A 15,515-nucleotide genomic window follows, 5' to 3' on the forward strand; every position below is an offset into this window, starting at 1 on the left:
GGCATTTAAAAACTCATGCACTGTTAAACAAATGTTAATCAAGAACTCCCCCAACAACACAATTGGTTGCATTTATAAAGTTCCTTGCAAGGAATGTAATATGTTTTACTTAGGCCAGACAGGTAAAGATCTTGCAACTAGAATTAAACAACACAAATACAGTGTTAGGACAGGCCAGGAATCCAATGCTCTGTTTGTTCATTTGAGGGATAACAAGCATTGCATTGACTGGGATAATGCCTCCTCAATATTACCATGTAATTCAATTGACAGTAGGAACATCATAGAATCTAGTCTTATTAAACATACCGAAGCATTCAACATGAATTTGAGTAACGGCATGTACAAGCTGGACAATTTTGTAATTAAGAAGATTTGTGATCAGGTGAGAAGGCCGGGTCACTTGACCATCTGACCTGACCACCAACCGTTGTGTGCTATTTAAAGATTAGTAGGGTCATTACCTAATACCTGACCATTGTGGACCTGGTCTCACCCTCCTCTGTATATATACACCTTGATTTGTATTACTCTCTCTAGTCTGTACTCACCCCTGAAGATGTGAATTACACGAAAGCGCTTGGGAACTTCGTGTTTTCTTCTTTCCTTGTGGTTATCAGCATATATATATATATATATATATATATATATATATATATATATATATATATATATATATATATATATATATATATATATAAATTATATATATATATATATATATATATATATATATATATATATATATATATATATATATATATATACATATATATACATATATATATACTTCATTTTTAGTCCATATAACACGCGGACTTTGAACATATAATGAACGAGGGTTCGATTCCTGGCTGGTGAGGTCGTTGATTATATATATATATATATATTTATTTATTTCATTTGCGTGTCTGTGTGAAATTTAATATGAACCCCCACTCTCAAAATTGGAACCGCTTCAAAAAAATAAAAAAAATAAAAAATAAAAAATGTATAAACTTGTGGGAGGTTTAGCCCTGGAAGGGGCCGACACCCGCCTAATGAGGTAGTGTAGTTGATGTTGTGTAACTTATGGTATAGTCACGGACGTAGGCTGTGAGCTAACACTCAAAAACAAACTACATGTTTCCAGCTTAATAACGAAATACAAAAGAACGACATGCAAACTAAATATGCTGTACATAACATGATGTAGCCGGTGTGTTGTGGTGATATCCAGGTTGGTGGATGCGATGGCCATGTAAGTGGTGGTGATGGCCAGGTAGGTTGAAGTTATGGCCAGTTAGGTGGAGGTGATGACCAGGTAGGTGGAGGTGATATCCAGGTAGGTGGAGGTGACTACCAGGCAGGTGAGGTGATGGCCAGATAGGTGGTGGTGATGGTCAGGTAGGTGGGGGTGATGCTCCCATTTAACGCATCTCGCCTGACTCATGCTGGTCCAGCCTGTCCTTATAACAGCTGTTGAGGAGATGTTCACCTATGAAGGCTAGCAAAGCCACTCCCACACCTGGCGGCGACCAACACACACTCACTAACACTGGTAGATTATTAGAAAAAAATGCGATGATATTTTATTACGTATACAGTATTCTGCATTTCCTCATCTGCCCTCGATGCCTCTGTTATCAACACAACTTACATCAGGACATATGATGATAAAAAAACAAACAAAAACATACTCAGTAATTAACTTACCGACTAACAGGACTAAGAATGGCCCGGCAAAAGCTTGAAGATTCAGAGGTGAAATACCATCGCCAATGTCTGCTGAAGGAGGCTTGAGACAGACGGACGTATTGGTGATCTGCTCTCCAAGCCACTTGCCTAGGTGGCCTGTCTCCTTGAGGTGAGCGAGACTGTTGTGAGACGTAAAATAATAACACAAAATCCTCAGTGTAGTATAAGAGACATTATAACAAGTACAATATGTAAACATTTACGGACATCGAAGTCACATTTCACGTAATCTTTCTCCTATCTTATTAATGACCTTTTACAGTTGAAATGACTTTTTGCCTTTATAAACGGGGATATCTAAAAACCTTTCAACAATCAGGATGATTCTCTAAACATGACAACCAAAGACGTTTGTTAATATCTTTAGGGGTTTAAGAGATCGTCAACACTAACACTGTTCATTCATCTGATGGCTGGTCCACCACCCAGGTTCTTTACACTTTTGTCACGTTTGACATCAGCACTCATTTTGAGGTTTCCCTAATTGTACACACTTATATATGAACGTATATGCACGTAAATAGAGAGAGAGATAAGAATATATTATTATAAAAAAAAATATTTTCTCATAATTCATACAATTACTCGCAATAAACACCACAACCACAACTCACATCTTGTTCACCTGAGACAAGTATCTGGACTTGGTCTTGAAGGCGATAGAGAGAATCCCGTTGCTGTAAGCTTTCTCCCGAGAGATGTACAGATGACACCTGCCAGTCGTGCTATAACACATGATAACTTTCTCTCTATCACTGTGGTTAATAATATTTACCTTAATGTTTACCTGTCAGTGAATCATATCTAATAGTATTCTATTGATGTTTTATGAGTGAAACAATATATATTTTTACGAAAGCCTATTCTCCTACAATTATTGGGAAAATAAGTAAGCCTGATTTTCATTGTAGTGATATATACAGATATGCAGGTACTAAAGGTCTTACAAACTCCTAAATTATGACCTCAGAGAAGTAGGACTTTATTTAAACACACCTATCGTATCAAAACATGGCTATATAAATATCAGGGCGTATAACTTATTAATACTAACTAGACGAAGAAAAAAGACAAATTAAAGGTCTTTTAATGGCCTCACCTAAAGTCCCAGGACATGGCTTTCATCATAGTGGTGCTGTCACAGATGGCAGCGAACTCCCCGCTGGCAATATTCTGACGCGCCGCCCAGCAGTCCTGGAAGGTTCCGACCTTCTCAGCGAACACCTTTCTACCGATATCTTCCTCTGACTCCTGTAGGATAACACTTTGAAAATATACACTTTTGTCAGCTATTAAAATTTAATTTGGTGATACAGATAATATGAAAATATAACATTTTTGTAAATTTCTAGCTCTTTGGTGAATTAAATTTTACCTCGAAAAAAGAGTACATCATAGAAGCAGCCTCCAAGCGCCAGGGCAAGTCAGTCTGAGACACCAGATCTTCCAAGGAGTCTATGGGGATGGTGACCCGAGGCACCGTCAACATGGCCGTCAGGATGCCGCTGTAGGAGGACATGAACACTAAGGAGGCCAGGAGCCACGTGGTCACAATGAGACGGCCTCCGTCCTTCTTGGGCAGCCACTCAGAGCCTGTGGGAGGATGTAGGAAGGGTCACCATGGCCATGTAGGAAAGAAGGAGTCGTGTGGTCGCTATGAACACAGCAGGAACAAATATAATTTATTAATTTTAAGGGAAAACCGACACAGTATTTTAACAAAGAAACGAACTGAACCTCAGTAATTTGCTCTAATGTCCTTACTGAAAGCAATATAATAATTACTTCCGGTATTGAGGTTGCCAAGCGCTGCAACTCATTAACAACGTGAAGGACTTACTCTCTTGGCTGAGAGCCTTGATGACCCACAAAGTGATCTTAGAGCAGGTGGAGGTGTGCTGGATGTGGAAAATTCTAGCCTCACACCTTACTACACTGTTCATCGCCGCAATGACCAACACAAGACTCATCAGTACCAATATCCACACCTGTCAGGAGTTAGCATAGTGATAAAGATGATGAAAAAACGATAATTATAAAAACACAGTTAGGCAAATGCACTGAAAGATCAAAGCTATAATCCTCCCCAGAGTAGCTAACAAACGACTAAACAATAAACATGAACGTCAACACGTCCACTATAACCAACCTGGGAGGTGAAAGGTTTGAAAAAGCCAGATAAATCACTCTGTATCTGCGGTCTAACCATAAGAATGGACTGGTGGTCAATGTACACAGGATCTGAGAAGTCACACACCATCTCTCTCTGATCTGTCACGAAAAACGGCGCGATGGCCAGCTCCACCTCCTGCGGGGAGAGGGGTGATATTTAAGTTGTGGTAGTAAGAGATTATATACCCAATTTTTCTTGCATAGAGATAAATAGATAGACAGAGAGAGGGGGGGCAGAGGGAGAATCACTGACCTGTCGTTGCAACATACCCAACATGCCCGTCCAGGACCCATTGGGCAGTGGTCCACCCCACAAGTTACCCGGGGCAGGCAGTAGCTGGTACCTAACGAAGAAGTAAGTCTTACCATAAACAATACTAAAATAAATTAATAAATAAATAAATAAATAAATATATATATATATATATATATATATATATATATATATATATATATATATATTTCATTAGCCCAATAAAGCACGCAGACCTTTACATACAATCAACACCTCAATCCGCCAGGATTCGAACCCACGGCCCCATGACTGTGACCCGGGAACGCTGCCTCAGGACCACCAGGATACTAAAAGCAGTTCTAGACTTTGTTATATTTCACACAAAGCCTGTTCAACGAGCTTATGGCGCCGTGATCCTCGAATGGGGACTAACCGTATCACGTAGGTGGTCAGAGTAATGTTTTACTAAATCTGGCTTTGAAACATGAGGATCCAAATATATTTCATTAGTCCAATAAAGCACGCAGACTTCTACATACAATCAACACCTCAACCCGCCAGGATTCGAACCCACGGCCCACGAGCCCATGACTGTGACCGGGGAACGCTACCTCTGGACCACCAGAGTAAAACGTTACTCTGACCACCTATGTGATACGGGTATTCCCCATTAGAGGTTCACGGCGCCATAAGCTCATTGAACAGGCTTTGTGTGAAATATAACAAAGCCTAGGACTGCTTTTAGTATCCTAGTGGTCCAGCGGTTAGCGTTCCCCGGTCACAGTCATGGGCTCTTGGGCCATGGGTTCGAATCCTGGCGGGTTGAGGTGTTGATTATATATATATATATATATATATATATATAATATATATATATATATATATATATATATATATATATATATATATATATATATATATATATATTGATAAATCACACAGGAAAAGGTAAACAATTGAGCACCTTTGCTTTTATTTTATTCAAGATTTATCTCATCTACATTTTCATTGTGGATCTATATATATATATATATATATATATATATATATATATATATATATATATATATGTATATATATATATATATATATATATATATATATATATATATATATATATATATATATATATATATATATATATATATATATATATATATATATATATACCTTAGTCTCACTGAAGATGTGAATTACACGAAAGCGCTTGGGAACTTCGTGTTTTCTTTTTCCTTGTGGTTATCAGCATATACCTGGATCACGCACACCTATAGTGATTTACTTGCATATATATATATATATATATATATATATATATATATATATATATATATATATATATATATATATATATATATATATATATATATTTTTTTTTTGTAACGACTCTGTCCCTTCCTCACTCTGCCACCAAAACCATCACTTGCACCAACTTGACACCAGGAGAAGAAACTGCTTCATGAAGCTACTCGACCCCAGTGAGCACCGTTTCAGAACCAGTTTCCCATCCTACTATGAGACCAGTTTCCCATTTGACTATGAGACAGGAGGTATGGAGGCAAGTGTATCTGCTTGGTATGCTCAGTCTCTTCTCTGCTGCCTACGATGACTGTTTTCCTCTTCTCCCAGGAGTGTGGACGACGAATTGTATTATGGACTACTGCTGGTGGTGTTGTGCTGGTTTGAAGGTAGTGTTAAAGGGCTAAGGCTCGAAATAAGCTAAAAGTGAATGTATTTAAAGAGAATTACAATGTATGGTTCTAAAATTTGTATTGAGAAGAACTTCAACTACGGTGTAATGTATGGATTGAATGCAGCCCCTTTTAATAACTGAATACTTGATGATAAGGAGTAAAGAACTTAAACAAAATGGATAACTATATTTACAAATGTTTACCACTAATAACAATGAAATAAAGCTAATCACATGAACATACTAGGTTACTTTAAGGATGTCAATATCACTGACAGCCAAATCAATACACGATTCTAGAACATATATATACAAAACACCAAAACAGCCAGCCATCCTCAACAATGAATACCATGAGTACATCACTCGATCGAAGACAGAAGTGAACTGACAATGCAGGCCAGTGGTGAAGGTCTGATGACTACCCAAGCTTGTGAGCTACTGACCCGACTCTGACGCCGTCGGCTTCTGTGGGTTGCTTTGAGCAGACTGACCCAAGCATCATATTTAACATGTCATTGTTAATGCTATTATATTATTTCAGAATTGAATATTATAAACTATTCACAAAAAAACAATGTAATTCTAGTCCAAAAAAATATATAATCATACAATATATATTAATAATACATACACAGTTACAGTACGTCTAGCAGGGATGTACAACTCATGAAGTATTTGGTTGTTAAGGGTAGTTCTATCATGAGATACGTTGCACTTAACATCTCCCCCCTAAAGAGATTTATTCGGATGCTAAACAAATCTAAGGAAAGAACTTGTTTACACTCTAGACAACAAATCTGCAATTACATTATCATTTCCCTTTATATGTTTTATGATTAAATTATACTTCTTTAAGACAAGAGACCACCTCATTAATCTTTGATTCTTATTCTGCATTTTATTTGTAAATTTTAGGGGGTTATGATCAGTATAAACAATAATATGATCATCTGAGCTAGTGAGGTACACATTAAACTTATCTAGTTCATACAGCAATGCATTATATCCTTTTTCTACTGTAGCATAGTTTTCCTGCTGTTTCTTGAACTTGGTTGAAGCATAACATACCGGATGTAGAATCTTGTCTGGTCCCTCTTTGAGTAATACAGCTCCAGCCCCTAAGTCACTGTCATCTACTTGAAGGATGAATGGTTGGCTGAAGTTTGGTGCTCGAAGAACTGGTGCATTGGTGAGCAGAGTACATATCCTGTTGAAGGCTTCTTGACAAGCAGACGTCCAACTGAATTTTTTCCTTAGGCTCACAAGGTTAGTTAGTGGAGTTGCAACTTAAGAGAAGTTTGGGCCAAGATTACGGAGTTCAGTGTTGGAGACAAGGTATTAGCCTACTTCCGTATTCCTGGTTCTCCCATGACAGCAAAGTACCATGGCCCCTATGTAGTGCAGAAGAAAATTAATAAAGTTACTTATATCATCTCGACACCAGAACATAGGAATGCCACCCAGCTAATCCACATAAATTTTCTCAAATCCTTTCTAAGTAGAGAACCTGCCTAGGACTTCCCGAGATTACCTTGCCACATTCTAAATACTGCAGTTACTAAAGATCCAACGACTCCAGGGAATGGTATGGAAAACTCTGAAATTATAAACAACCTAGCCTTGTACTTGGAACATCTGACCTCAAGCCGAATCAAAGATGTGGCCTCCCTAATTCAAAATAACCCAATAGTTTTCTCTGACACCCTTGGCCATTGTGCAATAATATAACATGATGTTGAATTAACACCTGGAACCCTTCCTATATGCCAGGTACCCTACAGACTCCATCCAAAGAAACAGCAGCAGATGAGAGACGAGGTGGACTAATTGCTGAAGAACGGCCTGGCAGTTCCAAGCATTCCCCTTGGGCTTCTCCTTGCTTTCTGGTGCCCAAGGAAGGTGGCCCACTATGCCTATGCATAAACTACCGCGGTGTTAACTCTGTGACGGTTCCAAATTCCTATCCCATACCAAGATTAGAAGGTTAAATTGATTCAGTTGGTCAATCTAAATTCATTTCAAACTAGACTTACTTAAAGCTTACTATCAAGTAAGATTTTCTGGAAAAGTCCAGCCAATCTCGGCATTCATAACTCCTTTTGACCTATATCAGTATCCAGCTATGCCTTTTGAGATGAGGAATAGTCCAGCCACCTTCCGAAGACTTATGAATTACCTCCTACAAGACCTCGAAGGTGTTCATGTGCTCTTGGATGACATTCTGGTCCTTTCAGAGACTTCGTCCCACCATCTAGCACAGCTGTCGACCATCCTGCAAAGGTTGGAGGAGGTACACCTGACCATCAACCTGGCCAAGACTTCCACCTGCAGAGCAACTGTAACCTACCTAGGACACGTGATCGGCCGGGGCCGGGTTCGACCAAAGAAGGCCAATGTCGAAGCCATCCTGAACTACCCTGCCCCTACAACTAGGAAGTCTCTCATGCTCTTCCTGGGCATGGCGGGGTTTTACCGTCGCTACTGCCCTAACTTCACTGCTGTCACCGCCCCATTGGCCCATCTCACCAGTGGGGAGTCTCCTTCTGTTGGACTACTGTCTGCTAGGACTCCTTCTAATAACTGAAGCAGTTACTGGCCAGTGATCCTGTATTGACGTCCCCTAACTTTGATCTTCCTTTCATCCTTCAAACCGACACCAGTGACCATGCTACAATAGGGTATGTCATACGGAGGCGAATTTTTTTTTTTTGAGTTTGAAAAATCGGCCCATGGTATTAATGATGTAGTTCTATGTGCAGAATCATGTGATATCTTCAGATTTGAAAAGTTTTTATTTTTTGCTAGGTAAATTTTAACTTGAAATCTTATGAAAATTCAGTATTCCCACCCTTTTACCAACACCACTAAATAGCTTATTTAAAGTAAAGTAAATGTATCAGGTTAATTTATTAGGATGAAAATGATCCAGAATAGAGAAACGAATGATCTTGACACATTTATTAAATTTGATATTCCATTACTGTAGAAAACAAAATCATCAAATACAAAAACCGGTTTTACTACTACGACCCGGTGTTGCTGCACACCATAGAGAACATGTCTTTCTTGATTCTGTTTCTACTCATCGCCTCCCTGCTGACCACCTGAGCTCGGATGTAGCCTTCCCTCCTCTCCTGGCTGTACACGTGACTGCTGGCCTCGCTCACTTGCTGTACACAACGCTCTATACTCTGGGTGTGCGAGGGCCAGGCAGGGACATGCATGGGGTTGTCCAGAAAGCTCTGACTTGAACATTGGTGAGGCTGCAGGTAAGAGGGGGCTCACTGCCAGCCTGGATGATATCCAGATCTATGAGATCATGAGGATCTTGGCACCTAGATTGACTTCAGGAGTCTTCCTGACCCTGAAGGAATCGTCACCAACTGATTCGTCATGCCCAGATCCTCTCATAAGTCTCATATCCAAGATCTTTTGACTGCCACTCTTCTCTCCTCCTCATCCTTACTGCAGAGCATTGTCTGCAGAACTGCCTGGATGAACATACCAGGAAGATCTCCCTCACAGTCTGCTCCACAATCTGAACAACCTTCCTTGGCTGACTCCTCCAGGAGCTCAAGCTGGAAGAGAACATGCCTCGGACCTTCGGAGAACGACTTGACCTTGGTGTTGAACCAATTTGGCAAGTAGACACTCACGATGAATTGGACAATAAGTCTCAGGTTGTGAAGCTGGTTCCCTTTCAGTTTATGATGAGCGACCCAAATTCTGCAGAACCTGAGAGCCGTTGTGAGCCACCTAGAATGTGAGACTGGACCTATCTGCAGGTAAGCAAGTCTATCAGGCATGACCCCAGTTTTGATGGCACTGCAAATCATGTAACCATAGTACTGGTCAGTACTCAGGTCGTCAATGACAGTATGTGCAAGCTCAACGAGTGAGGGCCAACTGTGATTTTTTCAAAGCTCGGATTTATTTCTAACTCAGTGGCAGAGTCCAGCATCTTGCCAAGAGGACCAGACCATCTGTTGTTTGAAAGAGTCTTGCCATCCAGCTCCTGGATCAGATGTCTGAGTGGCAACTCGTTGGTGTGGAGGTCACAAACAATCCAGACCAGCTTCCTCCCAATCTTCCGCTCTATCCACTGTATGACCCCCCTTGCCACCCTGTGTTCGTGTTGGTGCTGTCCCCTCCAATGGCCTGCAGGGTCTGGTCTACGTTCCTCTCTGAGCCAGTTCACAATGTTATCTGCCACTATCTCAGCTGGTTTCCTGATGTCATCTTTCTCTGGAGTGAAATGCCACAAATACTTCCCTCCTGGTTCACTGCAGCAGGAGTAGTGTTCTCCTTCACCATGGCAGGGAACAACTTGTCAGAATCTCCAACTTTCATGAACACTTTAGTGTCATCCCTTCTCCCATCAAAGAACAAACAATTGATTCCATTTTCTCTTATCCCCTTATCAAACTCCTCTTCTAGGTTACTGACAAGTTTCTCCTGAGCTCTCCTTACTTTGTTATGATCTATCACCAGGTGAACATCATCAGGTGTTATCAAACCACCGTCAATCAAGGCAGCTGTTGCTATCTCTGCAGTTTCTCTGAGACCAGTGTGGTGTCGCATGCTGGCCAGAGCTATGCTCGGGATATCTTTCCTATTTCGAATCTTATGCCTGGAAGGTTTGGGATCATTATTTTCTGGGTTAGGGACAAAGTCACCATTCTCCTGGTCAGCACTCGGATCAGCCATGGGAAGTCATTAAACTCTGAGTCAGCTTGACTCCAGTCATCGGCCTTTTTTACCTCACCCTGGGCCTTCTCAAGTCTCTTTTCCTCGGCAACTCTTCTCCTCTTCTGTCTCTCTGTGGCAGCCTCCTGTCTCTTGGACTCCCCGAATATCTTGGCTAGAAATCATGAGAGCCCCTATACTGCCAGTCTTCTCTCTCTGTGCTTTGACAAATGCCAGTTCGATCACAGGAATCTTCAGTTCACGCTTGCAAATACAGGAGATGTGGGCCTCGGATTTACAGTCACGATCGCATCCAAACTCAGGACAGAGAACAATTGGGCACTTGCAAGTAATTATGTCAAATAACTGGTCCAGTTGTTTGGCAAAGCTGTCCTTAACTGCAAGTTTTCCTCTCCCAAGAGAGATATCTCTTGCCTTTTCCCAACTGGCTAGCAGTCTCTACTAATCTTCTTCTGACTTGTTATGACTGGAGGCTTGAACTGAGCGTTAGCCAGAGTGTACTGTGCCAAGACAGCTTTGGTCATATCACTGGCAATGTCTTTGTTTGTGTAAGTTCTTTGGTTCTTTTCACTGATATGCCTGATTAAAACACCATATCTCAAAGCATCTCTCAATGTAGGCAACTCCGACTTCAGGAGCTCTCTCCCAGACCCAAGATAGTGACTGAGATGGCTGGATTTTTGGTTCCTCGTCCTGTCCAAGCACACAAGCAAATCGCAAATATTATCAACTTATAAATGCATCAGAATCTGAAACAGAAAAAAATATTGTTAGTTGGGTTGTTAAAGAATGAAGTCAGAAAGCAATGTTCACTATTTAATTGTAATGCACTAATGCAGCTGTACGTTAGATTTTCGATAAATTTCACGCTAAAATTTACCTAGCAAAAGGTTGCAAAATATTGAAACTGAAATTATTTTCTGTTTATATACACTAAAATCTACCAAAAAAGTGATGGGCCATTAGTTTTAGCTGATCTTCCCTCCTATGATACACCCTAATGCTACAGGGGCCGTTCTACTGCAGATGGATGATAAATAGGTCCTGTATCCTCTTGCCTATCTCTCTGAAACACTCATCAAACACCAACTGACATACAGTACCATTGAAAACGAACTACTCAGCATAATCTCTACTGATTTTTATGGATCACAACCCCTTGACTTTCTTGGATCAGAACAAGTTTTCAATCCAGTGTTTGCTCCATTGGTCCTTATTTCTTCAACCCTACAACATCACAATATGGCACATCAAAGGGGAGGATAACTTACTAGCAGACGCATTATCCAGAACCAGCTCATCATCGCTCGTCGAGACATCATCTTCATTTTCAGAGCCGAATCTTCCTAAGAAGATCTGGCTTCGGGGAGGGGGGGGGGGAATGAGACGACTCTGTCTCCTCCTCACGCTACCACAATCATTTTTTCAAACATTCAGCCTAAGTTTGAAGATGCATTTACCGTTACCAAGTGGAGGGGAAGCAGAAAAAAATATGAAGTTGTTCACAGTCATATATCCCGTCTCTGTTGACGGTCGTGTAATATTTCAATGTGATTCTGATCTTTAAAAATGTTGTTTTTGCATAATGTAGTATTACTGATACGTAATTTGTCTTAGTATGCCTTATTGTGGGTAAAAATAAGTATATATTAAATGCATCTTCCGAAAGCGTGAATTTACTACCTGAGTTTAACAGTTAATTCATGTTTAATACTTCTGATAAACTTCCTACGTGTTGATGTTTGAAATAATGATTTTATGTATCTTTATATAATTTAGCTAAATATCTTTTCGTCAGAAACGGTCATCCAAACGATTATGAATAAACTCATTTATAAATACATCATTACTTCAGGGCAAAATCGGACGAGCTTGCAACAGCCAATCAGCTGTAAATTTTGTGGAGGGGGCGGGGCATCTATTCTCAGTCATACTTAAAGCATTAATGTTTAGTAATTTTAGGGATTGAACTTATGGGACAAATTCTTTGCGATAAGGTAGTCAAAATATTCTTAAATGTAGGAACTTGTCTAGTATGATACAATAAAGAGATTTTTTTTAGCCCTTTTAAGACAACGATTAACAAACATTGAAGGGTAACCAAGTTTTGGGCAATGAACTGAATGTTTTGCAGTTCTTCTTCAATGAATTCAGGGTCACAAATTAGCAAACATCTCAAAAACATAGCAGAAAAACTAACCTTTTGGTAGGCTAATGGTGACTCGGTAAAAATGTATAAAACTGTCTACGTGTGTAGGCTTTTTGTACACCTTCAATTTATATTTGTGACCCGTTCTCATGATAAGCATATAAAAAATTGGGAGTGATCTCTTTATTTATTTAAATTTTGAAGGTAATGCTCGGGACATTAGGATTAGGTTTGTCTATAAACCTTAGTGATGATCAGTACAAAACTAATTTGTTACATAAATTTATTTGTCAGTGATCTAAGGTTAAAGTGCTTTAAAAGCATTTGAGGTGTAAGTAAGATAGGTGATTAGTGGGGCTCGTGTTTTTTACCTGACTTAATTTGACTTGTTATGTCACCCATTTTTATAAGCTTTTCTTTCGTTTGTGGAGGAGGTGGTGTGTGGATTAATGGATCTCATGTTATTGATCTGATCTGATGTTATGTAAATTGATACTGAAAACGGACAGATAATCGTTTCCACAACGTACATGATGCCAAATAGACACTTTCTCTTCGTAGACTTAAATTCCATCTTTAACAACACACACTTACCTGTAATACTAATGGCTGACCTTAACGTGAAACACGCGACATTCCAACACAACCGCACCAATCCCCATGGCCAACAAATACACACCCTGGTCTTACACAAAAGCCTTCATCACAGTGGACCTTTCTTCCCTACATGTTACTCTGGACATGGCAGAGACACCCCATAAATCGTCATTACAAACACATTAGCCCTCCAATTCCAATACCACATTTCACCCTCAGACCACATACTCATCACACTACACCTCTACAACAATCCCAACCCTATCAATATAAACATGCAGATTGGGATGCTTTTCAATCTACACTCTCTGAACAGCACTACGCACTCACCCTCGAACACCGACCCACAAGGAAATAGAGGAAACCTGGTCACAGCTTTCAAAAACAATCACCACCACAGCAGACAGACACATACCAAAACACCATTACAAAAGAAGATATTCCTTCATACCCTTTATAAGATCACAACGCCTGCTACACTGTTACGGGCGACAGTTTGAACAGAACAAACATAATCTCATCCCAGCACAAGCAGACATCACCACACTAAGAATACATACTTATCATCCACAGCCTCCGCCACAACCACGAAGTGCACTGGGCAAGGCTCGTAAAAGGCCGCCCAGTAGCACAGAGCACACAACCCCCAAGTGTTCTGGCAAAGGATTGGCAGGCTGAGGGGAACAGCTAGGCCTCCCTTCGATTATCTGCAAGTTTATGGCAGGCGAATCAGAGAGCCAACTGAAGTAGCACAAACACTAAAACAACACTGGGAACACATCTTAGACCACATAAATAACATCACCGTACAAACACGAAGACTGCACGACAGGACCACAACAGATAACACAATAGACACACCACACTCACACAAGGACACATCCTCACTGCACCATTTATCTCAACAGAAATCAAACATGCACTTGACAGAACAAAGAACAAAAAAAATCACCAGGCGACAGCAACATAGGACACAAAATCCTAAAACACTTGCTCCCAGAAACAGTCACAGCCATTACATACATACCTTTACAACATTCAACTTCCTACAGGATACTTGCCAAAACTCTTTTAGACAACCACAGCCATTATGATCCCAAAACCAGACAAAAACATGACAGACCCAGAAAATTACAGGCCGATCAGTCTACTAGAGGTCTTAGGTAAAACATTTGAAAGACTATACAACAGACGCTTCAGGTACAACCTTGAAGATGAAGAACTACGCTCCTACAAGCAGTTCTGATTCAGGGCACACCACTCAACCCAGGACGCACTCAATCTAATGACAAATTACCTTTGCACGAAGAAAGGAGCATACAAAACAGCACTCATCGCCAAATACGTACACAAAGCATTTGACACAGTCTGGCACGACGAACTAAAATACAAAATATGCACTAATTTTAACCTCCCCCAAAAATTACAGCAGCTCCTGTGCAAATTCCTAACAGACAGGAAAATGTGGATAAAATTCAAACGCTCCTCGGACTACTTCCTACTGCACGCATAAGTCCCACAAGGATCAGTCCTATCCCTAACACACTACATTCTTTACACAAATGACCTGCCTGACCCCATACACAACGACTCATTGACCATACAGTTCGTCGACGGCGTAACGCAATTAGTCAGACACAAACTAGGACTAGACCATCTCACAAAGCACATAGGGAACCCGAACAGGTCACATATTGGGAACTCGAATGGCGAATACAAACAAACCCTAACAAATCACAAATCACATCGACAACCCAACACCCATTCTGGTCAAACGAACAAACAGAATATTAGGAGTCACATTCGAGGACACCCTCACCATGAACCACCGCATCAAGGCAAAGACAGTGACCGCAAAGAAGACACTCTCAAAACATACACAGATTCAGAACCGCATAAATCCAAAAAAATCACACTTATACAAAGCCCTCACATACGCCCACTACTGACATATGCAGATGTATTAGCCCCTTAGTTTTTATATAAATGTCAGGGCAGTACATTGGGTTTATATAATCATATCACCCCCTGTAACTTTCCACTGGCTATGAGGTGACATGGTCACATCACGTGATGGGTAAGTTCCTTGAAAGAGCGGCCCTAAAAATGTTAGGTCAGCACATAGAAGCCGGCTACTGGAGCACTCTTACTCAACCTCTCACACAAGCAGGACGTATTTTAGAAGAGCTATTTAATATAGCCCCCGTCCTCAGTTAATACTC

At 40.4% G+C, this 15,515-nt stretch overlaps 1 protein-coding gene across 1 annotated transcript in view; it reads right to left on the reverse strand.

The window, feature by feature from the left end:
- Positions 1-1,009: 1,009 nt before the first annotated feature.
- LOC121853901 (glutamate receptor-like) overlaps positions 1,010-15,515 on the reverse strand; it is a 59,798-nt gene continuing 45,292 nt past the window's right edge. The window contains exons 4-11 of the mRNA XM_042348294.1: positions 4,163-4,253; positions 3,887-4,045; positions 3,578-3,725; positions 3,113-3,330; positions 2,837-2,988; positions 2,352-2,462; positions 1,696-1,856; positions 1,010-1,507 (exon numbers count right to left, since the gene is read on the reverse strand). Coding sequence (XP_042204228.1) covers positions 1,410-1,507; positions 1,696-1,856; positions 2,352-2,462; positions 2,837-2,988; positions 3,113-3,330; positions 3,578-3,725; positions 3,887-4,045; positions 4,163-4,253 — 1,138 coding nt within the window. The 3' untranslated portion in view covers positions 1,010-1,409. The remainder of the gene's footprint in view (positions 1,508-1,695; positions 1,857-2,351; positions 2,463-2,836; positions 2,989-3,112; positions 3,331-3,577; positions 3,726-3,886; positions 4,046-4,162; positions 4,254-15,515) is intronic.

Source organism: Homarus americanus, unplaced genomic scaffold, assembly GCF_018991925.1.
Source record: "Homarus americanus isolate GMGI-L3 unplaced genomic scaffold, GMGI_Hamer_2.0 scaffold18703, whole genome shotgun sequence".
Lineage (NCBI taxonomy): Eukaryota > Metazoa > Arthropoda > Malacostraca > Decapoda > Nephropidae > Homarus > Homarus americanus.